The sequence below is a fragment of the Amblyomma mixtum genome, chromosome 3 (genome assembly GCF_055824585.1).
Source record: "Amblyomma mixtum isolate Tamu chromosome 3, ASM5582458v1, whole genome shotgun sequence".
Classification (NCBI taxonomy): domain Eukaryota; kingdom Metazoa; phylum Arthropoda; class Arachnida; order Ixodida; family Ixodidae; genus Amblyomma; species Amblyomma mixtum.
The window spans coordinates 52,701,226-52,728,938 of NC_143014.1; the positions used below are offsets into that span (position 1 = coordinate 52,701,226).

Here is a 27,713-nt window from a genome sequence, read left to right on the forward strand (position 1 = left end):
CTTCGATGCGTCGCGACATAAAAAAAAAAGGTATTGAACGGCAGGAAGGCGACCACACTCCATTCAGCTGCCGTGCTGTCTTCAAACGTAGACCCAGGTGACAGTAAAGCGATCTGCGAGTAGAGTCCGAAAACGAAACTTGGTCATTCTGCAAAACTGTCACACCGGAGAAGTAATATACGTACCATCAACGTCGAACAGGAAAGAAACGCGAACAGGATAACTTAAACGCGAGAACGAAAACGCTCAACAGCTCCTAGGAGATTGAAACCAAGTTCGTTAGCCCTGAAAAAGAGCTACTATTGCGTCTTAGAAGTGCACCTAAACTGCACTGCTGTTCAGTTTCTTTCAGCTAAGAACACGCCACGCATAGCACGATTGAATTGTTTTGCTCTCGTTTCATTCGATGCTCACAGAAGTCAATGAACCGTAAGTGAAAACGCGAACAGTTTAAGCGGCAGTGGACACTTGTTCTCGCCCGAGAGCAAAAGCCTAATGTCTACAAATCAAGCTCAGGTCCATGACGTCTTTATGCATATGCGTGTTTTATTTAACCACTGATTGCAGCATCGGTGACAGCGAGCTCCGAAGCATGACGGATAGAGCGCTAAATAGAGCTCCGTCTGTCGTAGGCTCTTTCAAAGCGACCTCATTAAACGTAATAAATTTAGATCGACTTTAGCGTTTAATACATCCATGTAAAACTACCGCTCGCATAACAATCCACCAGTAACAACTGCGACGCAGAAACCAAAGAGCGCAGCAAAGGGAATGGATGGAAGGCTTTACGGAATGCGACACTCGTCCTGAGAGCAGTAAAACCACACCTTCAGGGTTAAACATCAAAGCTACGCAGCCAGACTGTCATCTGAATAATCTTGATTAAGTTACGTGTAACTCGCACTCTGCCCTATGACTAAAAATATTCAGTGATAAGCGTACATACAGTATGTTTCCAAAAAAATGAGAGGCAGCTTTTTATAATTCAGAGCAGGCAAAAAATGATGGAAATAAAAAGCGGCCATAAAAGGGCGAACACGAAAAGAACCGAAAGCAGACATTTCCACCTACAAAAGCTCCTTACTTAAGAGGAGTGCATTATTACGTGAAGGTGTGTTTAGGCAAATCGAGTCAGTGTTTTGTTTGCTGGATATGTTTAATAGAGAAAAAAATGAGAATATCATACCTTTATACAAAGCATACGCTTACTTATACAGGGACGGGGCTAACTACTGACTGCTAGCAGCTAACAACTTCACCGCATGTAATAGCATTGCGTGGAAAGCACAGCGTCATTTGTAACGTAAAACAGAACAGGCGGAGAGAAAAAAAATACACTGAAGACACTTGGAAGATAGGGATTAACTGTAACAGGCGTTCCGCATAAATTTTCGTTTTACCTTTTTCTGCATGAAAAAACAAGAAGCATGTTTTTCAACAGAAAGATTATGTACAGGTAGAACCGAAAATTTTTGCTTTTTATGAAATAATTTTTGCACACTAAAAACAGACAATGGTTTGAAATGACAGAAAAAGAAAGCAAACGCACACTGAAAATATGCCTTTCAGTGAGTTGTGATATACCTTTCAGAAGAAAAGACTTCAGTGTATCGCAAAACCAGGGTAGACTTTGACAAGGACGAAGGTGGACTGGTGACACAAGAAGGTGAAGTTCAAGGCTCCATAGCAGACTCTAAATTCAGCTATGAGCACAAACAAGCCCCCTTGGAAGGTTTATTTTAAGAGACACTTTTGGATACTTTTCAATGAACGCATGTCGTAACTGACAGGAGATATTGCCGCACAAGAAAAGACCGAGCACTGGATCACCTTTCAGATTTCAGGCGTGACTGCGCCGCAAGCACATCTTCCGACAAGGTTAGAGTCCTTCGGAGCCCAGACTGAAAAGCATCGCTATTGACCCGTTTGATGTATCACATAATATAAAAATCATCAACAGTAGAAATCGATCATCAAGGCTGGTTGTAATATTACTGCGTATGGTAAATAACAGAAAAACATTTCGAAATATTTTTTCTCAGTTGGCGAGTACGAAGTCAGGATTTAATTTCAACTCTTCATAAACAATTTTTCTCTGTGTCTATTTTTGCACGACGAAAACATATTAATTACTCGAAGCTCACATAAAGGCATCCTTTTGCTAAAGTGATAATCAGGATCTAAAAGGCGTCATCATAAAATACTACAGTATTCGCGAGGACAGGCTCAGATATTGTATCATGTACCGCATGTAACAAAAGGTACTAAGTTTACCCGCCGTAAAAGCAGGAACAAGCTGCGCAATTTGAAAAAAAAAAAGAAAATCGCAATAGCGCGTCTCATTCAGCGCTCACATCAGCGCTACTTTCACCCCTAGTCTAAGTTCCTGGTTCATTTATCGGCGCTGACACCCACCTTTCACCAATGACGCAGCTGACATTCGTATATAATGGACCATTCCGCGAGAGAAATCGCACTGCTAGCGAAGAGCGCATAGCCACTACTGCAACGCCATGGCCGACTACGGATGTAAGTTTGACCAACATGTTTTCTCCGCTCCGTGTTGGGTACCATTTAACTGCAAGTTTGCGACGACAAAAATTGAGAAGTTCAGTTTTTTGGTACATTTTATTCGTAACCTTCTGCCTCCCTTCAGTGTAAGTTCCTGCTTGCAGTGCGGTGTGCTGCTTGTTTTGCCGCGATCTTCATATTATGCCTGCACTCGCGTAGGGCTGACCGTAATGGTCTATATCTCCTCTTCCCTCTTCTATCCTTCATGCGCTCCTTTCTTCCCTCCTGCTCGCCTCTTTCTGTTCCTTCTCATCTCCGGAGCAGGCAAGCATGTCAGTTGCCAGCCTGCTTCCTTCTCATTTAATTTCGTCTCTACATCTCTTAATTGAACACGGTAATATCTTCATAGTCAAGCATGTGGTCCGGGCGACAAAATTTTCGTTGAGCTTGGCTGAAAGAATTTGAATAAGAAGCTTGTACACTATTACCTCAAATGACTAAAACTTCTACCTTGGATAGCTCTTTTGCGAATAATTGCGTAGCCACAGCCACGCTTTGTCAAGGAGCAACCATCACTCCCTCATAGGCAAACTCTCCCAATGGTTAACCGTTCCTCGAGAGGACCATGTGGTGTCGTTAGTCCCATTCTACCTACTTTGTAGCATAGAGCGTATGATGCACGGGGTTGCATTTCGTTTCTAGAAATGAGGCTTCCCAGGCTGGAGCTAAAACTCCATGGCGTGCTATACTCCTGAAAATTTGTCTGTCCTGCGTCTGAAACTCAAAGCACGTGCTCAAATTCTCACCGATGGTTGCTATACAAGGTTTGGTAAAATTGCCTCGCAGCGAGCATGTATCGGCCGCCGTGCCACTGGGTGCTCTGCCACAAGGACCACATTCCGCACAACGCGGTGGCCGGTGGCGACGACCGGGGAGGCGAGGTCATATACGTTGGGCGTGCGGTACACTACGGTGACGTGCTGCCGGGCAAGGTGGTCCGCTCCGAGGGTCTCTGTGTCGTTCCCTACGATGGAAAAGAGTTCTACTATCCTGAGTACCAGGTCAGCACACTGCCATCAGTGCCTGCACTTCTTACGATATTTTGTGTGCATATCTATTACACGCACATTGTTTAACTATTTCTACGACAGTGATTAATGGAAAGGAATAAATTGAGCGGCTTTCACCTGATGACGACGTTATCAGGCCGCTTCGTTATACGCGATTAGTTCTTCCATGCAGCGAGCGAAATCAGATCTTCGTTATTCTGTACTAAATGCATGCACACTGCGCTATACTAAATGTTTTTCTGTATGTGTGGGTTTTGTAATTAACTTCTCATATAAATCATCCCCCTGTATTTCTTCCGTATTTTTACTACGCCCTCCTTTGTTTCTCAGTTCTAACGCTCTTTTAATCTGTGAGGTACTGCTTTGTATTTTTCGATCCTTCATGGTCCTCCGACCGTGGCTATACTTGCTACAGAGCAAAGTTGCTTTCTTGTCAAGTCTCCCTTACGCCTCCTCACGCCTCCGATCAGCGGCTAACCTGGCGTGGCCTGTGTGCAAACCTCCTTTCTTGACCGCTCCACCGCCTCCAAACAAAAGAATAGTACAGCGGTGAGCAGGTTGGCCTAGTAAATTGGCAAAAACCGTCGACGCCGAAACAACGAGCACTACAGTCGCTTCAGTGAAGCCCTCAGTGGCGCCTTCAAAAACGCTAGGAGCATTAACCGCACGCAGCTATAAACTGTCGAATTTTACACTACATTTGCACCATTGTAGTGCAAGGAACAAAGTTGACGTACACCCGACAGTGAGAAAAAAAAAAGGCAGATCGCTTTGAGAGCCCAACAGGCCGGACGAGCAAGTTAATGCAAAAGTCGCGTGGAATGAGGAGTTGAGTGCACAGCCTCCAAAGCTCTCCACGAGCGGAAAAAAAGTTTCTAGCAGTGGATAAGTATGCCTTAATGCATGGTGAAATAAAAGGGTCGTCATTATGTTTCACGTTGAATTTCTGCTTTGCAGGCACTCGTCTCCGATGGTGCTTCACTGGCATGGCTGCCGGCTTCTAATGGAGCTGTGCCGAGTGGAGCCATTCAAGGAGGCGTGACTGCCTCTGGAGAGCCGCTCTACATAGCCCGTGTCCATCACGAAGGAATGCTGCTGATCGGCAAGGTCCACCCGTCCTTGAAGTGCGCGTACGTTCCCTACATGAAAAAAGAGCACAAATACACCGAGTACCAGGTCCTCGTCTGCAAGACGATCAACTTCTGAGAAGACACTGAGCGACGCTACGCACATGCAGAGTCTCTGTCAAACAGCTCTTGGAAAATCAGTACGTTGATTTAGTTGGCATAGCCAAATTACAAGCAATTTAATCAACGACCGGTGTTGACAAGGGATAGTAGGAACCTGTCCTCATTTTTGTTATTTCTGAATTGAGTCCAATGAGGAGCTGCTTGAAAAAGCTATGCTGCGAAATTCTGCTCCACTCGGAGTGATAGTGGCGATTAAGTCAGAATCAATTAATATTAATAAAACGCATTAAAGCCCGCTGATTGATTTGTCGCTGCCTATCTTCTTGTTCCGATGGAATCACTGCTTGTTATTATTATTTGTTTGAACCTCAAGGGTCCGTGGCGGGGCATTACATGAGGGGTGGGCGCAAGAAATGGCGGTTAACAATGAATGTTATGTGGGAATCATGACGATGACATGGCTTCCTCGATGGCAGCCTTGAAATGGGCGGGATCAGGGATTAGCGCTAAACCACAGGGAAGGTCATTCCAGTCGCGAGCTGCATGCACAAAAAAATGACTTCTGGAATGTAGCAGTGCGGGCACGATGCGGGATGACGCTGTTAGGATGGCCTGTGCGGGGTATTCGACGTACTGGTAGAATGAGCTGGCTGCCACGGGTGAACAATGAAAAAATCCATGATAAAGGCGGAGGCGTGAAATTCGGCGACGGGAAGCGAGAGAAGGAAGTCGTAGTTGTAATTTTAAGGCGGGTATGCTAGAGTAACGCGAGTAGTTTGAAAGAATAAAGCGAGTGGCATTATCTCATGCTCATAATCTGAACAAGCCTTCTGTGCAACTGCCGACAACCGAACACATATTTTAGGGACTGTTTACAAACTTACAAATTTTTGAGTCACATTCTTCTCACAAAAAAAAAATTGCGCATAGCTATGACGCTTCATTTCATTGCAAAAAACGAAACGACACGTGTCAAAAAATACCGCTGCAGCTGTATCCCATGTTCGCGAAATAAGCTGGATAGATGATTCGTTGGTTCCTTGGGCTGGTTTCGGAGGGTTCTTGCAAGCACTGGGGGCCATTAAAACATGAAGGCGATGGAATGCGCCTCTAGCTGTGAAAGTGACGAGGTTTATAGGGAGAGTCTACTGGTTTCTATAAATTACACACACATTATATATATATATATATATATATATATATATATATACAGGGTGTCCCAGCTAACTTGGACCAAGGTTTATAAAAAAAAACTAAGCGTTCTTCAGAACTGAAATCGCGTGGATGTTGTTGAGGTTTATCTAAAGTTACAGTACCATTTTTTCGCTCCCCCTATTTGAATAATTAGTCGAGATAAATAAATTGACTTTTTAAATATAGCTTGAAACGTTCAGGCGTCAATAGGAAAGTTGTGGAGCTCCACAAATATCGTCCAACCCAGGCACTTCCACCGAGATAGACTTAGCGTGGCCGTTTTTATTCGGGAAAAACGAAAGCCCGCGGAGTTTAAAAAATACCACGTGACAGCGCGCTCCGGATACGCCGCGATTACAGCGCTCTCATCTGTGCTTTGTAAGAAACATCATCCGCTTCGGGCCTTCCGTGCTGCCTAAGACAGGGCTTCGCGATGTGCTTGGTTCTAAGATAAGCGCCAGTGGCAAGGCCAGTGGGTTCGGGCGTGAGTTGAAAGAAAGCGCGGCTCCCGTTTCTGCGGCAATAACTGCACACTCACGTTAGCAGAATGCATGCGGATGAACGATGACAATCTTATGAGTTTGAATTTGGGAGCAAGATCCCAACAAGCAAAGACGCATATAACAAGCCTGATAACGTCGCGTGAATTACGCTGAAAAACAGGAGCCGCGCTTTCTTTCCATTGCCGCCCGTACCCACTGGCGCTTATGATCAATGCTCCACACCGAACATGAGCGCAAGCACAAGGAAACTGATGAGAAGAGTGGCAGACACAGCCTGTCTACATTTCTGGGGCTGGCCAACAGGCAGTGCAGTTAGCAACGCAGTTTCCTCTGTAGCTTTTTTTTTGTCAACAAGTAAATGAACTCTGCTCAGATTATTGTAAAAAAAGAAAGACTATGCCATAGGACTACAGAGGCTAGAAGGTAATAGGACTAATGACTCTTTTAGTCAGTAGAAAAGAGAAAAAACACTGCAGCACAACTCTCCTTTCATACATGCGACCATTTTATGAACATTTTAATCTATTCTGGTATTTCTTTAAAGGAGTATAGACACCAAATTTCAGTTGCATGTTTTCTGCTTTGTAATGATGAAGACATTACTATACATGGATCCCCACACGGTATTTTCCTACGTCCGCTAAATAATTTATAACTGAATTTTTTTCTCTCACCTGTTTCGGTTTCAGCATCCAAGCGATGGCTATGATGTCAAAGGTCAGTACAGATCACTAGTGGCATGAAGAAAGCTGAAAATAATCGCTGCTTCTTCATCAGTGCGATTCTGGCTCTTGAGGTGGGCTGGCTTTAGCATTGTAGCGAGTTAAAAAATGAAGCAGCAATTATATGGCCCTTTTTTCATGTCTCACATAAGCGATACAGACCTTTGACATCATAGCCATCACTTGTTCATTGAAACCAAGACTAAAACTGATGAGAGGAGAAATTCGATTATAAATTATTTAGCAGTCGTGGACAAGTACCACATGGCGATCCATGTATACCAATGTCTCACACATCATTAAAAAGAAGAGAAAACAACCAAGAATTTATCCATAATCTTTCTTTAAGTGTCATTTTCCACAGGTGGAGCTAGCTAAAGCTGGAAAACCAACAACTTCTAGCTCATAAGCCAGCTGTGAAAAGCTTGTGCTGCCTTGGTAATTCCATGCTTGTGTTTTTACGACAAAGGCTTCAAACCATTAGTGGCAATTCTGTTCTTAGTGAATTTTAAATGCCCACAACAGCAACAAGGGAGAGGCTTCTTATGTAATGAGGTATTTTTCTTGCATGAGATTGTTTTTCAGCAAGAAATGTAGACCAGGAGATTGTTTTTCAGCAAGAAATGTAGGCCAGGAACCTATTGGTTTTCTTCTGTGGATATTTCATGAATGAATGTAAGCCTCCTTTCCCGTTTTATTTTTTTTTTTTGTGGCCCTTCAATGCCCTGCCCACATTCCTGCACCAGCAAGTAGTAGTCTGAAAATTAACTTCACAGTTGTGCATGCACTGGAACACGCTGAATAACATATGTCACTTAAACCAACATCAATGTTTGTGAACATATAGTAAATGAAAGTGTTCTGGAATGTGAATTAATGTTTTGTTCTGCAGGCAACATATTGCAGTGTGAGTGTCTCCTACCTACCAAAGGCCTTACAAAAAGTTTATAGATGCAAGCATTAACATGTGAGCTGCCTGAAGAGGAACAGGGACAGCCTGTTTACTTGCATCTGCTCCTAGGGAACGATCACACATGCTTGACACGCTCCATGTAGAGAGACCCTTACATTACTGCCAATGTGTGTAATCAAAATGCATTAAAAACATAAGTGCCATATCAATTAGCAGATTCCTGGCTTTGTGCACAGAGACAAAAAACAAAAGCGACAAATAACAGTATTTATAGAAAAAAAAACAACAGTTCAGATTAGTGACCACCATTACATCGGTCAGATGGGTGGCCACCTAAATGCATGCTTATACCAGTAAGAATAAAAAATTTTGTTTTAGACGCCAAGTCCGGATAATATGCTATGCTTCTATGTTCCATCTCACAAAACTTTCAAGTGGCATGGAACCTAGCCAGTAAGGTGACAGATATCATAGCTGTATGACTGGCTTGTGAGCATATTGGAACAGAATGCTCGTTGAAGAAGTTGCCTTTTGCTTATAGCTTCTAATGCACTGCAAGAATTGGTGGAATGGAATATACTGTTGTGTTTTTCATCGTAAAAATCACACTTTTTTTTATTTTTCATCGGATCATCTTATGCAACTGTACGACTTATTGTGGGAATACAAGCCTCCACCACCAAGCAGCCAAGCAATACCCAGGCGGCAAGAGTAGCAATCAGAGAACACTACCTTGTTCTGCGTACTTCAACAGTCAATCAACCCGCATGCGCTGGTGGGGCGCACGAAATGTACCTCCAAGGGGGAGCGACGGAGAGCTCAAGGCAGAAGAGTTTCGCCAGCTCAAGAAGATGCCACTACCAGCCGCTTCAGTCTGTATTGTGAGCCTTTATTTTTAGCTGTACTATACTCTCTCGCAGTCTAGTTGTTTGAGCGTCCAATTAAATGCATTCATGCTCACAGTCATACGGCAAAAAACAGATACATATTACTGGCACCTCCTTTGAATTGGGGCAGTGGCGAGAGCCATTTTGCCTAGTAAATTAAAGCGGCTGTTTTACTTATTTTGTAGTTTCTCCATTTTTACTTTGAATCCTATTCTACTTACTTTATCCCCCTATTCTAAGCAACATCATTCTGTGTTCTGTGATGGTTCATGCAATTTTCCAATTCTGCTTTTCTCCCACCGATACTATAGCCTTCTCTTGCTTGTCTCTACTACTGATCTGTTAATTTTGCTTTGAATATCCCTAAAACCCAAAGCTATCGGAAGGCTCACCATGGCTTTTCGATATCTGGATGCATAGCTTTACAGTAACATGCTTAATGTTTTATACACTGCTCCCGCTTGATACACAAATATCGCCTTGCTCATACTTGCCTCCATATTGCCTGGCTCTAAGGCAACTTGGGGCTGTATTCTGCAACAATCCATTTGCTTTTCCATTTCATTTGGTCCGCTGCTCCCATTGCTGCACAGCACTAGAGCAGATGTCACACTTGTTGTGACAGTAAAATGCCCATGATGCCACCTGCTTGCATAAACTAGTCTTGAGCCCATGTCACACAGGTGAACCGGCGCCGACGCATACAAGTGATGAAGCATGACGACGCATTTGACACGCCTGACAAGCTTTATCGCCACTAATCCAATCTTGGAAAAAAAAAACTGAAGGTCACTCGTCTGATGAATTGGTGCAGTGTAGTCCGTGTGACTCAGCCGGACTGGATGCAGCGGCATGAGGCTGGATAACAGCAGCACTGCGATCATACTGGCCATGTCTGTGATTAGCCATTTGCTTTCCTACCTGCCATTCCTTTAGTCACATTGACATCACAGTCATATGAAATGGAAAATAGAATGGATTGTTACAGCATACAGCCCTTTATCTAGCCTCAAATAGAAAGGTACTGCCTCTTGAATTATCATACAGCAATTACTTGTGGATTTCGCTTTTGTAACCTGCATTCACATAATGTCTCTTTTGTTCTGATTTTTTTGTCTCGGTTAGCAGTGTGGGTATCACGGACTTTCTTTTTGAGGTTTGTGGCAGCTTTCTGCTCCCTGTTGTAGACTGTGATACTCGCTATAAGCTTTCTAGTAGTTCTTCCTCCACCACATGTCCAAATTTTTACTGTACATGCCTGAAGGCTACGGCTCCCCACCTCTTTTCATCCATTTTAGTGTGCTAACACTACTGCCTGCAATTACGGATTTCACTGGGGTCTGTCCAAAGCCACGCCATGACCTTGAAGCATGAAAGATAAGCAAGTGGCGACGTGCGCATCACAATGAGGAGGTGGTGTGGTAGCATAGCTACAATCAACGAGAGAGCAGCTATCACAGCCGTGGCCGTGTAGCACGTGTCAGCACACACTGTGTGCTCCGGACAGAACGGACGTGTGTTGCTCATGCTCCCTCAAGCAGGGCTAGCCCACCTGATTCGCATCTGATTACCTATAGAAAACTGGCTGTCATTTTTTTCTTAGTCTCTCCTCAAACAATATTTTGCTCTGTGCTTCTTGATTGTGCCTCAAAGGACGATCAGCTCACATCCCCCTGTACAGCTGCGATTGCTGTTTCTTCTGTGTGTTGTGTTAATGTGCTAGGTTTTATGGCACATAGGCAAGTCAGACAAACATGCGTTAAATTCAAGGTTTAGGGAAATTGTTTCCTGCAGAATTTTTTAGAAATATTAATATCAGTGGTGCAGAGGGCCACATTGTTTTGTGTTACCTAGTGAAGAAGAAAGAAATTTTAAGAATGGCTAATATTAAATGCTTTAAAGAAGGTCGGGTAACCTCAACAGCTATCTTTTGCTGGCAAGGATGTTGAGCCTCCAACCCATAGAACAAAACCTCAGCCTTCTTCCCAGAAATGAGAAGGTGGCTGATATTGCTGTTTCTTCATGAGCCCTTATAGTCCATCCCACAAGTTGTTTGCAGCACTGTGAAGGGTGCAGCAACCTGAGCCAGTCAGAACGCTGTGTGCTGCAAAACGTGTTCCCCCACACCTCACTTCCCCCCCCCTGCGACTGGTGGCTCCATCCCTAGGGAGGAAAGAGCAAAAGCGTCCAGCTGCTGCATACAGGAGACTCTGCTGACTTGGCAGACGCCATGTTTATGAATGGTGGAGCATCACTTTGAAGAACGCCTCTGCAGCATTGTGTTCGTGTGAACTTTCTCTGCTAATTTAACCAAGCATGAAATGTTCGCTATGCTTCCATCCCAAACTACATTTTCAATTACAGCAATAATTGTTTGGAAAATAGTCACAGCAATGTTCAAATAATTGAGGAACTGTTTGTTGTCTTCCTTGGCCCTGACTGGACGAGGGATCTTTCGCACTGCCTCAATTGTGCTTTTGCATATTATTAAAGTGCAAAAGGAAAACTGATTTGTAAGGACTGCAGAGCGGCGTTGAGCCTGCTGCCAACATTTTCACAGGAGAACTGAAACTGAGAATTTACTATTTTCCAAACAAATCAAGACACATACACGAGCATACATCACACAGAAGAAAGACATAATATAGTCAGACACTAATAACACTGGCTTGTGTGTACACATCCACAGAACATTTTTTTTGCTGCTATATATATATATATACCCTCCTGGTGAGACTCTCATACTGGGGCCAGTGACGCTTGCCTATTGAGCGAAATTATTTCATATAATTTCAACCATAGTGATTGAGCAAATGATGAATTTAGTAGGTCGAGCTGCTGCCAGCACTATTTTAAAAATCTATTATAGTTCTGCCTTGTTTGTTTAATATGCAAATGTTCACGCGGATCATGGTTCCACTTGATGCCCAGCTGTGGCCACTTGCAGTCTAGTGGTCCCACTTTGAAAACCACTTGCTTAAATGGCACCACTTGAAAGCAAGTGTGACCATTTGTAAAAAACCACTTGCGTTCAAGTGGGACCGCTTGAAAGCAAACGGGACCATTTGTAAAACCACTTGTTTTGAAGTTGCACCACTTGAAAACAAGTGGCACCATTGGGAATCTCACTTCATATTTTCACCTGGGAACTTTATTTTGGACATGTTTGATCCACGCCTTATATTTAACGGAAGGACATTAACGCGCAAGCGTACCTACAACACAGATATCAAGAGGACAATCTGTAGCCGCCATGTGTTGATCCGCTTCATCCCGACAAAAAGAAGAAAACTAGCATGAAAAATCGCAAACTAAAATTGACCAGGGCTGAGTCAACAAATTCCAAACCAACACAGCAAACATGGTAACAAGGCTAAAAACAAGGCATAAAAACAGGTGAAAAGATGGCACAGATGAGGCAACAATTAACATATGGCAAAAAATTCATGAAGCAGTAAAAACACATAAAATGAATGTGGGCCAACAATCAACACAGCCAAAAATTCAATTCAAAATTCAACCAGGTAAAAGGGTGGCATAAATGAAGTAACCATTAACAGCTAAAACTTCAATGAGATACTAAAAGCAGGTAAATGGATGACGTAGTGAGGCACGCACTCAATTAAAAGAACTTGCTTTCTGCCGTAAACTTGCCCGTCTTTCACTTTTTCATAAACTTTATCATCATCCATCGCTGCATGAAGATTTCTTTCAGAAACCTGCCGCCAATTTTCCACACCGTGATCATCCTTTTAAAGTGAAGCGCACGCCATGCCGCACATCCCTTTTTGCAAAATCATTCATACCACACACAATCATCGAATGGAACCATTTACCATCCAATATCGCTACCGAATTTAACACATCTAAATTTCAATAACTGATCTCCGCTTTGGGTACCATCTAATGACATCGACAGTTCTAGTAGTACCATCCTTTGCCATCCCATATGTTATGAAGCGCATGTTACTCTATGTATTTAGATTTAGTAATTCACCTGTTGTTGTTAATGCACTCGGTATACCGGGCGTTTTTTTTTTTAGAAGGTCCAAAATTTAAAAAAAAGGTAAATTGCTTTAGATTTATTTTAGCACTGGGGCTATACTGGAGGCTATGCGAGCTCCAGGCAAGGGGAAAACTGTTTTAATTAGTTCACTGATTAACTAAATAAGTTAATTAACTTTTCTAATTTTTGTTTTAGGGGATATGTTGTATTCGCAGAATTGGAGATCGTCCTCTAAGCAGTCCAACCGAGAAAAAACAATTTTAATTAAAAATTTTTCAGGCACGTTACGAGGCGCGAAAAAGTCACCCTGGTAGGCATCTTCACACCGTAACGAAGCGTCGGGAGCGCCTCTGACGTAGTTCACTCCGCCCTGCGCTTTGCGTCACGCGTCCCGGACTGGCGGCCTGCGCTATCACTGCTTATCTCGCTTCGCTCCGCGGCCTCACGGAATGCCGCGCTGGAACAAAAACGCATTGACACAAAGTGCAGGGCGGAGCGAGCTACGTCACAGACGCTCACAGACGCTGTGTTACAGTGTGAAGCTGCCTACCAGGGTGACTTTTTCGATCGCTTCGTTACGCGCGCAAAGAATTTTTTCATGAAAATCTTTTTTCTTGGCTGGACTGTTTGGAAGACGATCTCCAATTCTGCTAATACAACATAACCCCTAAAATAAAAATTATAAAAGTTAATTAACGTATTCAGTTAATCAGCGAACTAATTAAAGTAGTTTGCCTCTTACCTGGTGTCCGCCGTAGCCCTCAGTATAGCCCCAGGGTTAAAATAAATCTGAAGGAATTTACCTTTCTTTAAAAATTTTGGACCTTCTAAAAAAAACACCCTGTATTTCTTGTTTGTATTTGAAATTTATTTGCATGACTGCGTATAATAATTTCTGTTTGATTGTGTGCTTTTTTATGTCACATTGTAAGTTTCCTTTCTTTTGTCCACCCCCCTTATGCATTACCCTCGAAAGAAGGCCTTTAAGGGCATTTTGAATAAATAAAATAAATAAAAACAGGCCAAAAAGTGATGAGATGAGAACTGAAATGGGTATTGAAAGGGTTTTTAGGGCGGCTTGAAATACAGTACAATCATATTGACCCAGACAGGAATGTGATCTCTTTTTCCAGGAGGGCTACTGATGGCATGCTAACACAGCCTGCTTTTAGGTTGTCAACGATGGCTGCTTCATATATTTCCCGAATTAGCTGGTTCTTGTTTTTTGCCAAGATTCCGGTGCTTGCGAAGTTTGGAGGGCAGCTCTTGCAGGGTGAGCAGTCATGACAGTGGATGGCCCAGTTGCAAGGCTTTTTATCTCTCACATTTCAATTATGCTCCTTTTTGTTCATGCAGCGACCTGTCTGTCCAACGTATTCTTTGCCGCAGGACAGAGGAATAGAATATAAGACTCCTGTGGTGCATGAGACATAAGGATCTTTACGGCTTATTGTGCATTCCTTCCTTCATTCGGCTGGTTTGTTGAAGCGTCTACACAGTCTGGAAAGGCAATGAGGAGGGAAAAAAATAACCTCAACTCCTGCTTTTTTCCCAGTTTTTTAAATTGTGCGAAATCTGGTGAATGTATGGAATGATGTCAGTTTTTTTGTTTCGATCTCTTTCGTTTGATGTAATGGGCTTGTTGCTTTACATGGCATTGAGCTTTTTCTCGGCTATCGAGGAGAGAAGCATTGCTGGCTACCCAGAATGAAGCATTTTCTGGGCTTGATTCTGAAACCTAGTCTCTAGAAAGTGCTTGCAAGACTTGGTTAGCGCGTTATTGAAGGCGGCTTGAACAATGTTTCTCTTTATTAGCTTTGAGACAGGTTTGTTGGCCCTTGACTCAAAAGACCAGCATATGTGTTCTGGTGAAAACTACAACCTCAGCTCGAGAAAGCAAGTGGAGCCATTCTCCAAGGTCTCATCCGTTAAAATCAGGAGTGACAAACTCTGATTGAAAATGTGAAGGTCTCATCCGTTAAAATCAGGAGTGACAAACTCTGATTGAAAATGGCCAACACATTGTCAACCAGCTGCAGGAAATCATCATCGTGGCTGTCTAAAAGAACAAGATGATCATCGACGTGCCTAAAGATTTTAAGAACCATTGTCCAGCTCTGTGCTGACTGCGGTGTCAGGCTTGGCTAGGTACAAGACGCTCAAGTTGACAGTTCAGCACTACAGTTGTGTGTGTCCTCTCTATGTCCTCGTCCGCAAGTGCTGTGATTCCATGATATCTAAGAGGAGTTATGGTACTTTTTACAGATAGCCAAAGCAAGCTTCATCACCCATGTAGCACTCCACCAGGAAGACATTGGTCTACATTGTTAGTCCTTGTCAACTATATGCTGAATTTAACTTGGCTCTATTTTCTTTTAGTAAGCATTCCGTCCTTGCTACATAAACACACATATATGGATGCGTTCAGATAAGAAACGCAATCGAGGTACCATGACCATTTTTTTTTTCAATTAAATTTTTACATGTGATGGGCAAATGTGTCGACACAAGGGAATCGTGCTTAGTTTTAGAGAAAACACTGTAGTTTTTTTTTTTAAATCGTGTATCACACTAGGTGGATATACGATTTAAAATATAGGATTTTGGATCCCTGCAGAAAATAAAATGATATTTTGTGCAACCTGATTAATTTCTCAGTAGTTGTACACAGACTTTTCTGTTGGAAGCAATACAAACATGTCGTTTGGATCCTATAATTTAGCAATTTTTCATTCCAGTAAGGGCAGTTTTTAGGACAACAATGGGACAAGGAGTAAGAAACTGAGGCTGAAATGTTTTCTCAGTATTAATCCATTCTTTTTACTACCGCTTGACAAAATTTGTTCTTCTAGATTGGGCAGATGATTTTTTCATTAGGTGTTGAAACCATCTAGAATTTAAAAAAAAAAGGCGAACTTCGACGAAGGTTAAAAAAAAAGGTCCACCTCAATTTTCTTTAAAACACCTAAAAAATGTTGCATTATATAAAATCAAAGGCCTAACACAGACCATATTTCATTCAGTAATCATTACAGGATTCTGTGTGTTAAAAAGAGCAACGGTGATGAATTCAATTTCCAACTCAGTGTATGTGGTTATGTTTTAGTTAGCACAATGGCAAAGTCTCAGAAAATACCCTGCAAAAATTTGTGTTGCTTGTCAGCCCATTTTTAATCGCGTTCAATGCTAATATGTCTTCTATTTGCTGTAATCTCTTCAGGTCTCGCTGATGCCAGCAAGGACAAATATTTCGCCCTTTCTAACTTGAATCTTCTAATGTTATTTTATTTTTTAATTATCATGAGCATTGTTAAATAATAAATTTCTTTATTTATTTATTGTTTTCTAATGAATTTAATATACCAACGATTGTCCATAGAAATTATTATTTCTGCATTTTAAGATGGGCAAATTTTTCCAATTTAAGTACCAGTACTTCCATGTGAAAAGGTTTTTTAACTGGCCGGTTAATTTCGGCTGAGGTACAAACTATAGTGGGTTCAATTACTCCATTGACTTTCTTTACACAGGACACTGGCAGTGCGCATTATTTGTTGTGTTGTGTTTTATGGCACATAGGCAACTGAGGCCATCATGCGCTAAGCACAAGGTACATATGAAAAGTTTTTCGCTGAATTGTATAGAGATGTGAAAAGTCATCGGTGGTGTAGAGGGCCTAAGACGTTAGTACTAGCTAATAATCACATAGAAAAGAAACTTTATCAGTGGCTACCAGTAAATGCTTAAAAGAGGGCTGGGTGACCTCAGCATCTATCCTTGGCTGTGCAAGGATGTCAAGGCTCCCAATGAACCAGATAAAGAGCTCAGCCTTCTTCTCAGGAATGAGAAAGTGGCTGAGGTCTATCAAAATACCAGCAAAGCAGTTGGTCAGAATTTAGAGCTTCTGAAGAAACCCTGCTTCTCTTAAAAAGCTAAAAATGCAAGACATGTCAACGATTGCATTATCTCCTAAAAGGAGTGCTGGATGAAATGGAATATATTCGTTACAAAATTTAATGAAGTACTTTTTTCTTAGTTTTTCCAGTTTCCCACATGAAAATAAGATATGGTTAACCGTTAATTCATCTCCACATTCTTCGGAAACAGGTTTGTCTTGTTTGGTTAGCAGGAAGTTGTGTGTGGCCTATTTGGAGACGGCAGAAAATCACTTCCTTGAAACGCTCCTGGTGCACACATGACTTCATTCACCTAAAACCAGCTTTAACAAGTTTGGTTCGTAATTTACCTCGTTGTTCCAAGACGACTGCCATGTTCCAAGGCACTGCAGCAATAGGTCGCAGCGTGATTTTATGCACGTTATGCAAGCGTGACTTTCACTGGGTTAGCTGAGCTAAGCCGCAGCTATTTTTATTCTTGCATCTTCATTTCGTTTTCTTGAAATCCACTACACACGGATGCACATTCGGAGCTGAGAGCGCGTATTGTTTGCTCATGCCAGCAAAAGGTTTTTGCTTCTTAAAACAGCACATAGACACAGACGCAGACAGAATTGGGACACACACAATGCTTCTATAAACCAGTATGATGGTCGTGCAGCCAAGATTGCTCCGTAATTGCTCAAGACACCATTTCGAAAAGGCCACGTTTTTGTGGTGGTGTGCGCTCAGATTGCGATGGTGTGTCGGCAGCACAGTGTAACCTGTGTGAAAACATCGATGTGCACAAGGTAGCTGTCACTTGAGCACCGTACGTATTTTTCTTTTTGTGTACCGCCCAGTGTGTAGACTATATATGCCTTCAGTAAATATTTTTGTGACGAATGGTGACCATACAGACACAGCTTCCTCTGTATGTTATGATGGCTTTGATGACAGGACAAGTGTTTGCGCACAGTACGTGTGAACACCAGATCAGGAATTGAACTCAGGGAAAAATGCCTAACTGGCCAAAGTGGATAATTTGCAGTTGAGTTGAATCCAGTTGGAATAAACAGAGAACTGACTTTTAACCATTTACAAGAATCATATGTCACAATTTAGTCGCAGTTATTGCAGAGCGTACAGTTCCCTAATGCGTGCCAGCTCATGTATCCCATTTTCATCAGCATCTTCCTTGAAGTGATGCAAAAAAGAAGACAGTAAGCTGAAGGTCATGCTTCTATATGCTACCCATGAAATTATGCTACCCATGAAATTATGGTTAATTGTAGTTATTATGATACGACAACCATTAACAGTGATGTGACAAGCAATCTATGTGTTATTTGACTATGACTCAAGAAGTAAATTTGTCTCTGCAAACTATGCAAGCTAATTAGAATAAAAAGGAAGTAACTACTTATTGCATACACCTGAGTACAGACATGTGTCTACAAAGGAACACTACATAAAGTTTTCGCAAAAGATTTGCAGTTGTAGGAAATTTCATCCTTGTCCAGATATCGAAGCCACGTGACCAATGCCTATCCAGGGCAGACATTTGTTTGCCTTCTTATGCATGTGGCCATTCTAGCACAGTTTAAATTTATAGCAGGCACACCTTAGGCAAAGATCTTGAAGCTGCTTGTGGAGCAATTAGGTACGCCTAAAGAGAACTGCCATACAAGAAATATATTACAAAGAACCTGCAAAGAAAAACCAATTAGCAACCCTTTAGCCTTCCTTGAAGCAGCATTGTCATCATTTGCTTCTCACTGAAAATGTAGCAGAGAATGTGTTATACAGGCAAGGCTGCAAGACTGTGTTATTTAATTATGGTTGGAATTATGGTGTAAACTAAGATGGTAGGCAATCAAAAGCTGTAGAAGGCACTTGTCCTAGTGAATAAAATACCATGGTCATGGCGTGACAGCATATGCAGCAGAGTCACACAGACTACGCATGCTCCTTTTCATGTTTTTCCAAGGAAGGTCAAGTCACTCCCAACAGAACTCCCCCCACTTTTACTTGCAGTCCAGGTTGTGTTTTGTTTGATGGCACTATAGGCTGACAGACAGCGTCCAAGTAAAGCATAGGTGTATTCAATTAATTACTACAATTTCCAGATAAACACACATGAACATGGGGCTAAAGACAAGCACAGCTTGATAAGACCTGTGTCCTCACACAGACATAGGCAACATGGCCCCACTATGATATGCCAGCATGTGCATAGCAAATATAAATGAGATAGATCCCATCATCAATGTTATTTATACTACACTTCCATGCATGAAATAGTTCACAAAATAAGAGAAAAGAAGGTGTTGGTTAGATGTTTAGGGGAATCCCCCAAGGCAGAGTAGCTTTCCTTTGTAGCCATATGGCTGCGCTCAGGTGGATGTCAATGAGTAATTACTCCCTTATCCGAAAAGAATATGTATTGGATAAGATGAAGAAAAAATGGGAATCCTCTAACTCTTTGTTTGCATGTGAATAATTGTAACTGCTAATTAAATAATTTGTTACATGCTAGTCAGAAATGTGTATTTGGCCTTTTATATGGATCATTCCACTAAACTATTTTGTCAAGTTAAAAGTTTTCAGTAGCCGGATGAACGGGTGATTGCCACAATTCTTTCTTTCTGGATGGGCCTTTTCTATCATTCTGTAACCAGTTTTTTTCATACTATTCCAACCAACCTTGCTATGAATGTCTGCGATGCAGACATACAGCATGTTTGAGATTAAACTATAGTAGGCTGCTGTGCAATAGGCACGTTTCTTGAACTGTTCCTTAGCATGCAATTCAAATACGCAGCATAATGTAAACATCAGAGGGTAGCGTAGCATCTATTTCGGACAAATTACAAAGGAGAGTGGCTCAAGAATCAAAAGGCCAGGCTAAACACAGCTGTGTGTTTCGCTGCCTCCTAGATTTTTGTGTCATGGCATTTGCACGCTTGCTTCAAAACAAAGAAGCTGCAGATGCCACTTTTGTGTTTCCTGAACATTCATAGCATGAATTTTATTTATTGTGCAAATATGCCCTTTGGCATAAGAGAGTCATACGTGCTGCACTGAAGCCTGTGGTCAGGGCCTCCTGGACATCGCAGACTCCTCTTTCGACCTGCCTCTTCTGTCCCGCTACTACTACAGAAGCGACGGTAGACCACTTCTTGTTAACTTGCCCTGGACTTCGGACGGCACACAAGCTCCACCTCGGCAGCCAGGATAACCACTCCAGCCGACCCCCAGACACAAAAATCTGGATGCATGAGCCCCAACACTGGGCCTTGGCATTTACAGCCGACACCGACCTGCATATGCACAAATGCATTTCTTTTAGATCATTTATTCCAGGCACACTGAGGGCTTCTTCAAATGAGTGTGTGATATGACATATTCAAGAGACAGCATTACAATCAGGAGTCATCTTTAACACAGTGAAATAAAGCTTGTTTATCCACACATCCTGCTGACCCAGTTATATCTGATATGAAGCTATATATGTTCTTGTGAAACAAAACACCAATAATTCTAAGTCATACTAATGATAGAACAGACAAGGGAAGAAAAAAGAGGGGCTTGTTATGACATACATGTTGGAAGCCAACAGTCACTTAAACCAAGGAGCATAGGGGATTTTTTTTTATTTGTGGTGTTCTTTAATGGAAGATTAGCTAAGCAAATATTTAAATTGATGTTATCTTTAAGTATTTACCTTGTTAATCTCCCATTTATGGACACCACAAATTTAAAAAAAGTTCCCTATGCTCCTTGGTTTCAGTGAGTGTTGGCTTCCATCATGTAAGTTGCAAAACTGAGCTAGTTGGTATACATTCATTATGAAAAGTCCAGGCACTAATGCCTGGATTTTTCACAATGAACATATACCAACTAGCTCAGTTTTCTGCCCTGTTGCAACTTATTTCTAGTACAGTGAGCACTTTACTGTCTTCTAACTTTGACCTAGCTAGCCCAGCAGTAATTGCGTCGATAATCGCTGTATGCGTGTGCAAGGCTTGCACCCGCTCCTGGTACGCAAGGTACGGCTGGTGCCCTGTGGACATTGCTGGGGTTTGTGGGTTCATGGAACCTTCAAGGGGCCACACCAGAGGGTTCACCAAGATGCTATGTACCGAGTGGTGGCACCAGGCAAGATTCTTTAAAGATCACTTGAAACTAGTGTGCGGTCTCCAAGGAGATGGTTCCGCGAGTGATCCACGACAACCGACAGGATGACAGAGATGGTATTTGGCAAGACCTAGGCTTCCTGAGCATGGACGAGAAAAGTCCACGAAAGAAGGCAACATCATAGTTTTAGGGGACAAGCCTGTTTCAGCGGAACACCGGAAGGTTTTACAGTTGGGGCCGAAGTTTGGTTTTCAGACCGTTCTTCATCCCATGGAGAAGCTTGCTTTCTCAAAGACCGTGTATGGGTGCGTTTCTAGTGACTTTCATCCTAGATGCGCGGACGAATGCCTGTCGGTGCTGCAGAGGACTGAAGAGAAGCAAAGGAAGCTTGGGAGCACAGACCAGCTGGCTTAATATATGCTGGATCATGGCCTGCAGATGCTGGTTGCTGACAAGGATGGAGTATTCGTCGTCATGCCAACTGGCACGTTCAAGGAAAAGGCAAGTGGGGCGGTTGACAAGAATTTTAAAGAAGTGCAATTCAAAGCGAGTGCAGTGAAGAAGCAGGCAGTGACACTTCTTCAGAGCCACAACCTTCTACGTCTAGCGTCTTCAGTACAGGCAGCCTCGGCAGCTCATCTGGAGGCCTTCATCAGCGTGAAGACACATAAGGAAGGTATGCCGTTCCGTTGCATTGTTTCGGAGAAGAACTCATGGCAGGATACCATCTCAAAGTATTTACAGAGCAATTTAGAATCTCTGAAGATAGATGACCCATACAGTATCAAGAACTCAGAAGCCGTGGTCAAGTACCTGATAGATGAAAACCCTGGGCAGTGCCATTTCCTCAGTATTGATGTGGAGGACCTGTACTATTCGATGCCGCACAACTTGTTAATGAGGTGCGTCCATTCATGCATCACTGGTGACAATGATGAAAAGGGGTTTATTGAAAGGTGCGGTGTGTCCTTTGAATCCTTCCTAGAAATTCTGTCATTCTATTTGAAGTCTACAGTAATTGGTTATTGTGACCGTTTATTTGTGCAGTGCGCAGGAGTGTGGATTGGTCTAAGGTAGCTCATGCTCTTAGTAGCATGTTCTTAGGCTTTGTTAAAAAGAAGGTAGATCTGAATTCAGCTGGCCTGTTTTGGAAGGCCTTCCGTTACGTTCATGACTACTTAATCATCGTCGACAACTGTGACAGCTTCGTACGCAGGGCAATAGACATAGTGAAATTGTTTAAGGATAGCGATATGGGCCGCAAGTTCACGCACGAGGTTCCAAATGGGGGAGAGTGGACCTTCGATTGATTAAGAACCCAGACCATCTTTGTTGGAGTTACCGTCCGCGTTCTGCGAAAGGCTTGTTAAATTTTGTGTCAGCACACTCGAACCTCATCAAGGATGGAATCGATGACTCGTGTTTAAAGTCAGCTGCATCAAAGTCTTGCCACCATCGCATCAAGGAAAGTCTTGGTTATCAGGGGGAAAGGCTGGTTAACAGCGGATCATGTGAACGGCAGAGCCAGCGAGAAGGTTATTTGCTGGGTAAAAGGCCAGGGAAGAAACGACAAGAACACAGCAAACCTGTGATAGTGCTGTGTGTGCATCGACTTTGACATGGGATGAAGAAAGTTGCTGGCATATGCGGGTATGGCATTCGTGTTATGTTTTTGGGTCCCAAAAAACTGTGAAGGTTATGCCATGCGATTGAAACTAAGGCGGAGCAGGGTGCAAAGAAAAGAAAAGGAGGATGTGCTGTCAGACATATATCACCGTACGTTGCGTGCAAAGTGAGCATAGTGTGCAAAGTCCCCATGTTGTGCGGAAAAGTGTACTTCGGCAAGAGTGGTCGATGTTTGAATGTGTGGTTGATGGAGGATGCCGGAGATATGAAAAAAAGTGACACTTCAAACAATATGGTTCTTCATTGTCGTAACTGCAGCAAGCACTAGAAGAAATGTTCTCCCCTCTTTTCCAAAACGTGCGTTCTTTTTCGTCACCGAGATCGTGTAACGCGGGAGATAGTTGAAGCCTATCATATTGCAGAAACGATACATGTGTTAGTGACCCTTCAGTTGGCTTGTCTAGTAGAGAGAAGTTTTTTGAAAGAGTGATTGAAAACTGCGTGTTAATCTTTTCCTGCACATCGGTTGGCATATGTGGCGTGCGATTACTCTAGTTTTGTTTTTTTTTATATAGAAGCTTTTATATATAGAAGCTTTTGTGAATAAAAATTCTTGCAGTTGCGAGTAAGCGCTGTGTCCCCTCCGTGTTGTTGTTTGTTAGCGCCTGGATTTTTAAATCCATCATGCACACTAACGATAATATAAGTTAGAATAGAGCAAATGAACAGCCCTCCATTAGAGCGACAACCACAGTGCACGCAAAGATTTGGAAATGCTGCAAGTAAGTTTAATTAGTTTTTCTCTCAGCGCAAAGGCAATTAAGAACGACTGAAAACACTGCAAAATATGTGCTGATTAGAATAAACTGCAGCTAATTATTTTGCAGTACATGATGTTAGCCAGCTGAAAAACCCACGTAAATTTTGAAATTATATGATTGATCTGTACTGTTAATTTAGGTCATTTTGGGGCTGAAACCATCAAAATGTACCAGCCAATACCTCTTCCTTTGATTCATATACCAAAGGGCGACTTTGCGCAATAAAATCCTGAACTATTATGCAGCTAGCCCTGGCAGACGGAGTGCAATCGCAGGGCGTTTAGGACATTCTGTGCATGCGAACAATCGCAAGAGCCATATCGCACACGGAGATGCATATTGTCCTTACTAGAAGTAAAAAAAAAGCAACAAAAGAACGGCAGGCAATGACGCATGCTTTTTTTTTTTTTCAAGTGCGCTTTCCGGTTTCAACGCGTCTTTCCTTTTTTCTTTTTTCCGCGCCACAGGGGATCCCCATGAAAGATGTAACAGCGGGGTTCTAGGTGTACAGCGACTGTTTCTTTTCTAGGGGTGGGGGAGGGGCGCAAATTCAGATTTTGTATCATATTGTTTCCCGTACACCGGACACATGAACTTTTGTCCTCCCTTATGGAGAGACTTGTGCACAACAATACGAAGGGGGGGAACATGCACTTGTTTCAAAACCATTCTGTACATTTCATTTGTAGAATCATTGTTATATTTACAGAATTAGAACTTAAACATAAAATACATTGATTATAACTCACAGAACCCAAAATGAAAGATGCGTCATTATTATCCAGACCTGTGTGGACCACCAATTAACTTTGTTCTTGGTGCTTGTTGGGCACATGCAGTTGCCCTTGGACTATAAAGATCTGTTCGCATCACAATTTAGTCACAAATAACTCGCTTAGTGATAGCAGCTGAAACTCGTGGATCTGGCAAGCTTGGACCCTTGAGAATCTCTGCTGTTTCCAGCTTCCTTCCAAATATGCCTTCTTTTTTTTCCATGACAGTACAATATTTGCATGGTGTTCTTCGTCATCCTTGAGCTGGCTCTCATGGGCCTGGTGTGGAAGCATGCCAAAGGAGAAGCAGTATGTATGCTAAGCAATGAAAAGCACTGTCATGCAGCATTCTGAGTTGGTCCAGAATTCTAGCTTACATGTGGTTTTAATTTCATGCTGGAAAACACAAAATTTTAGGTTTGTGCCAATGCATTATTCAGACACAGCCTTAGCATGAAATCCAGCTGTGATTACACATCTCAGGTGTATACACTTGAAAGATATTGAAGACCTCCAACTCAAAAAGTAATTATGGTGTCCAGTTCAGCTATAGCACCTCAATGCAGTTGTTGCCATGTGAACCCTAGGCTAAAAGTTAAAACAAAACACCTCTTCAGCTATGCATTGAGTGGGTGTATGCACCAGGAACAAAGATTCAGAATGCAAAAGCAGGGACAGAAGAGTCAGTTCAGGCTTGCATATTTGTGCGTGCACTCCCAATTGGTATGTGCATATTTATGCTGCTTCTGCAGATGGACATTTACTTGTCAAGTGCCATTCGAAGGCTCATCACGAAGTCCAAGAATTCATTCGTGGATGTTGAATACTTCTTGGATAATGTCCAAGTCAAGGTGAGTTCATTTATGACACAGGGAAAGAATGCACATCTGCTCAGTGGGCTTACATATTTACTTTTCTTGGTGCCAAATAAAGCTCCAGTGCTGTGGGGGAGCAGGGCCAAAAGACTATGAAAGACTGGAAATGGACTATATGGGAAGCTGTTTCTACTATGACAACAATGTGGAAGCAATAGCAGTCCATCAAAATGTGAGTATACTACAAAAGTGGCAAGACCAATCTAGCATTTCCAACTGAATGAGCCACCACTACAAAAATAACACAAACTGTCATTAACAAGAGCTAATTTTCACCTGAATTTCATTGCACCATGCATGCTGCTTACACTAAGCAACTGTGCCAAATACTTAGTAGTTTCCATAGCCACATTAATAATAAGAAAAAATACTGCCCATCGATGTTAAGGCACAACTGTGTATCGCTATTTTGTTATTACATTTCAAGTGCGTTTGAGAGTAGCTTCTGTAACTGTACTGAGGTGTCCTAGCTAACTCCATAATGCTTCAATAGTTAAAGTGTCGCTACTCTTGTGAACATGAACAGTATTTTTCTGTTCATGCTACTCTTGCGAACGTGAACAGTATTTTTTGTACCTTGATATGCTTATTAGTCAACAGTGGTTACCATGTAGATGGCTTAGTGCATGTACCATGTCAGAAAACACAGGGCCAATGTGGCTTAATTCTTCTTCCATAACTTTTTCCTTCTGCTTTACACAACAGTTGGCAAAAGCTGTGCTTAACAATTCATTATGAAATAAACTTTTACTCAGCATCCAAACCCTGGACAGCCAGAGAAAAAAACGTGAGATATGGATGTGCATTTACAATTAACAATTTTCAGAGATGTGAAGGAGTTAAAAGCAGATTCTTTGAAAGCCACAAGTAAGAAGTCAGTACTGGCAGGAAATGTAAACCAGCACCTTAACTAGTTAGTTCTTTGAAGAATGTTGCAGTACATAGCATTGCCAAACTGTAAAGTCAAGAAGCGGTTGTGCAAGTTTGCTCTTTTCAGGTAATGAGACACACTATTTTTATGCACCTTGCAGGGCTGTGGTCCAGAAATTAGGAGGTTTCTTATGGCAAAGAGTCTTGCTGTAGGCCTCATCTGCCTCTTCATACTACTCATTCAGATTTGCCCTATTTCTTTACGCCTCTATTGGCTTCGCAGTAAAAAACTGACTCTCCATCTGGGTTCTCGCAGGTGGGCAGCATATCAAGCACTGTGTACATGCTGAAGGTGATGGGCAAGCCAAGACCTAAAGTTACGGCCGTGTGATAAGACTGACAGCCAAGCTCCTGATGAATCACCCCTCACGTTTTGCACACATCATCAATCCACAGCAAGAAAGCCACTGAGCCCTGCTTGACTGCTCGACTCTTCTTTGACTATATCTAAATGTGTTGAAAGTGTTATGACACAAGTTTGAACCTACATATGCACAATATTTGCACTGAACAATGTAACAAATGCAGTGGTTATGCATAAAGAGCAGACTGAGACAATATGTAGCTAGTATTATTTTATACTGCTATTGCATTACAACTATTATTTACAAACTTATTATTTGCAAAATATTTTGTACAACCATATGTCCGAAATATGTGAGGGAAAGAAGGGAAGAGAATGTTGACAGCTCTCCACTGCAAGGAGCAGAATGTTGGTCTGCCAAGAAGACATTCACAAAGCACAAAAAAATAAGGAAAAGAAAAACCAATGAGCTAAGATAGAGGCGAACCAAAACACCTAATGCCAAGACCAAAGGCATTAAAAAATAACCATTAAACATCACTTAACATAGCTAGCCGTATACACCTCCTTTGTGTTACATGGTAACAAGTTTGCGCAACATAGGATGAACATGAGAGAGGCAGATATGACAAAGAAAAGGCATCAACTAGCCAAGCAACAAGTTTTACTTCAGGAGCCCTTCCATGGTTTTAAATAGGGGTGTGCGAATATCAAATTTTTCGAATACGAATCGAATACGAATACTTGATTCCGAATATCGAATCGAATATCGAATAATCAAGGACAGACGCATTTAACCACTACAAAACATTTATTTGAGCACCTAAGAACATCACAGTTCAACTATCGATCATTAAATGAACACAAAAGGTGTGTGTGGCTGCACAAAAAGTATCAAAGTCTCGAACATTATTCTTAGAAGAGTGGAAATATCAGAGAGGATGGCTAGTACACAGCATTGATTAAGGCTAGCTTGCCATCAGCACAAAAGCGCGTTGCTGGGATGAACATAAAAGGTTGTCGTGAAGGAAAACCAGCTGCTCCACATGGTCAGGCAGTAGTAGTTCCCTTCTAGCTAAAACGACTCCTCCAGCCACAGAAAATGCCCTCTCACTTGGCACTGACCTGGCACGTATTGCGAGGTACTTTATGCACAGCTCTGACTATAGCAGCTTCGCAGGTATAGCCACAAAAAAGCTCACCAGCGCAGTCAGCTACGGCATGGCCCTTGGAGGAAGGAAAAATTCGAAGGAAAAATTTTCCTTCATCCATGCGCATTGCTCTGGGCGCCGCCATGTTGTTATGTCTCTGTCGATAGGGCTTGCGGACCGAAATGAACGCCGGTGCTCACAATGAATATTCGGCTAGATACG

The 27,713-nt window shown here is 42.3% G+C and overlaps 2 protein-coding genes and 1 long non-coding RNA gene across 6 annotated transcripts; 2 read left to right on the forward strand and 1 right to left on the reverse strand.

Moving 5' to 3' along the window:
* On the reverse strand, positions 1-27,713 carry LOC149350204 (uncharacterized). 4 transcript variants are annotated; one of them, XR_016290269.1, is made up of 3 exons: positions 27,543-27,661; positions 19,947-20,194; positions 1-113 (listed from the first exon to the last, which is right to left on the reverse strand). It is a non-coding gene; the product is annotated as an uncharacterized LOC149350204 (long non-coding RNA). The 4 variants fall into 4 exon arrangements; XR_016290267.1 differs by lacking the exon at positions 1-113 and adding an exon at positions 4,616-4,720; XR_016290268.1 differs by lacking the exon at positions 1-113 and adding an exon at positions 13,784-14,496.
* LOC149350205 (pfs47 receptor-like) lies at positions 3,363-4,798 on the forward strand. The gene is made up of 2 exons (XM_089579171.1): positions 3,363-3,572; positions 4,539-4,798. The coding sequence occupies exons 1-2, from the start codon at positions 3,363-3,365 to the stop codon at positions 4,785-4,787; spliced, it is 459 nt and encodes a 152-aa protein (XP_089435297.1). The 3' UTR covers positions 4,788-4,798.
* Positions 21,429-26,472, forward strand: LOC149350206 (uncharacterized). The gene is made up of 6 exons (XM_089582150.1): positions 21,429-21,512; positions 24,460-24,540; positions 24,984-25,082; positions 25,165-25,278; positions 26,138-26,222; positions 26,294-26,472. Exons 1-6 carry the CDS (start codon positions 21,429-21,431, stop codon positions 26,365-26,367), a joined length of 537 nt encoding a protein of 178 aa, XP_089438276.1. The 3' UTR covers positions 26,368-26,472.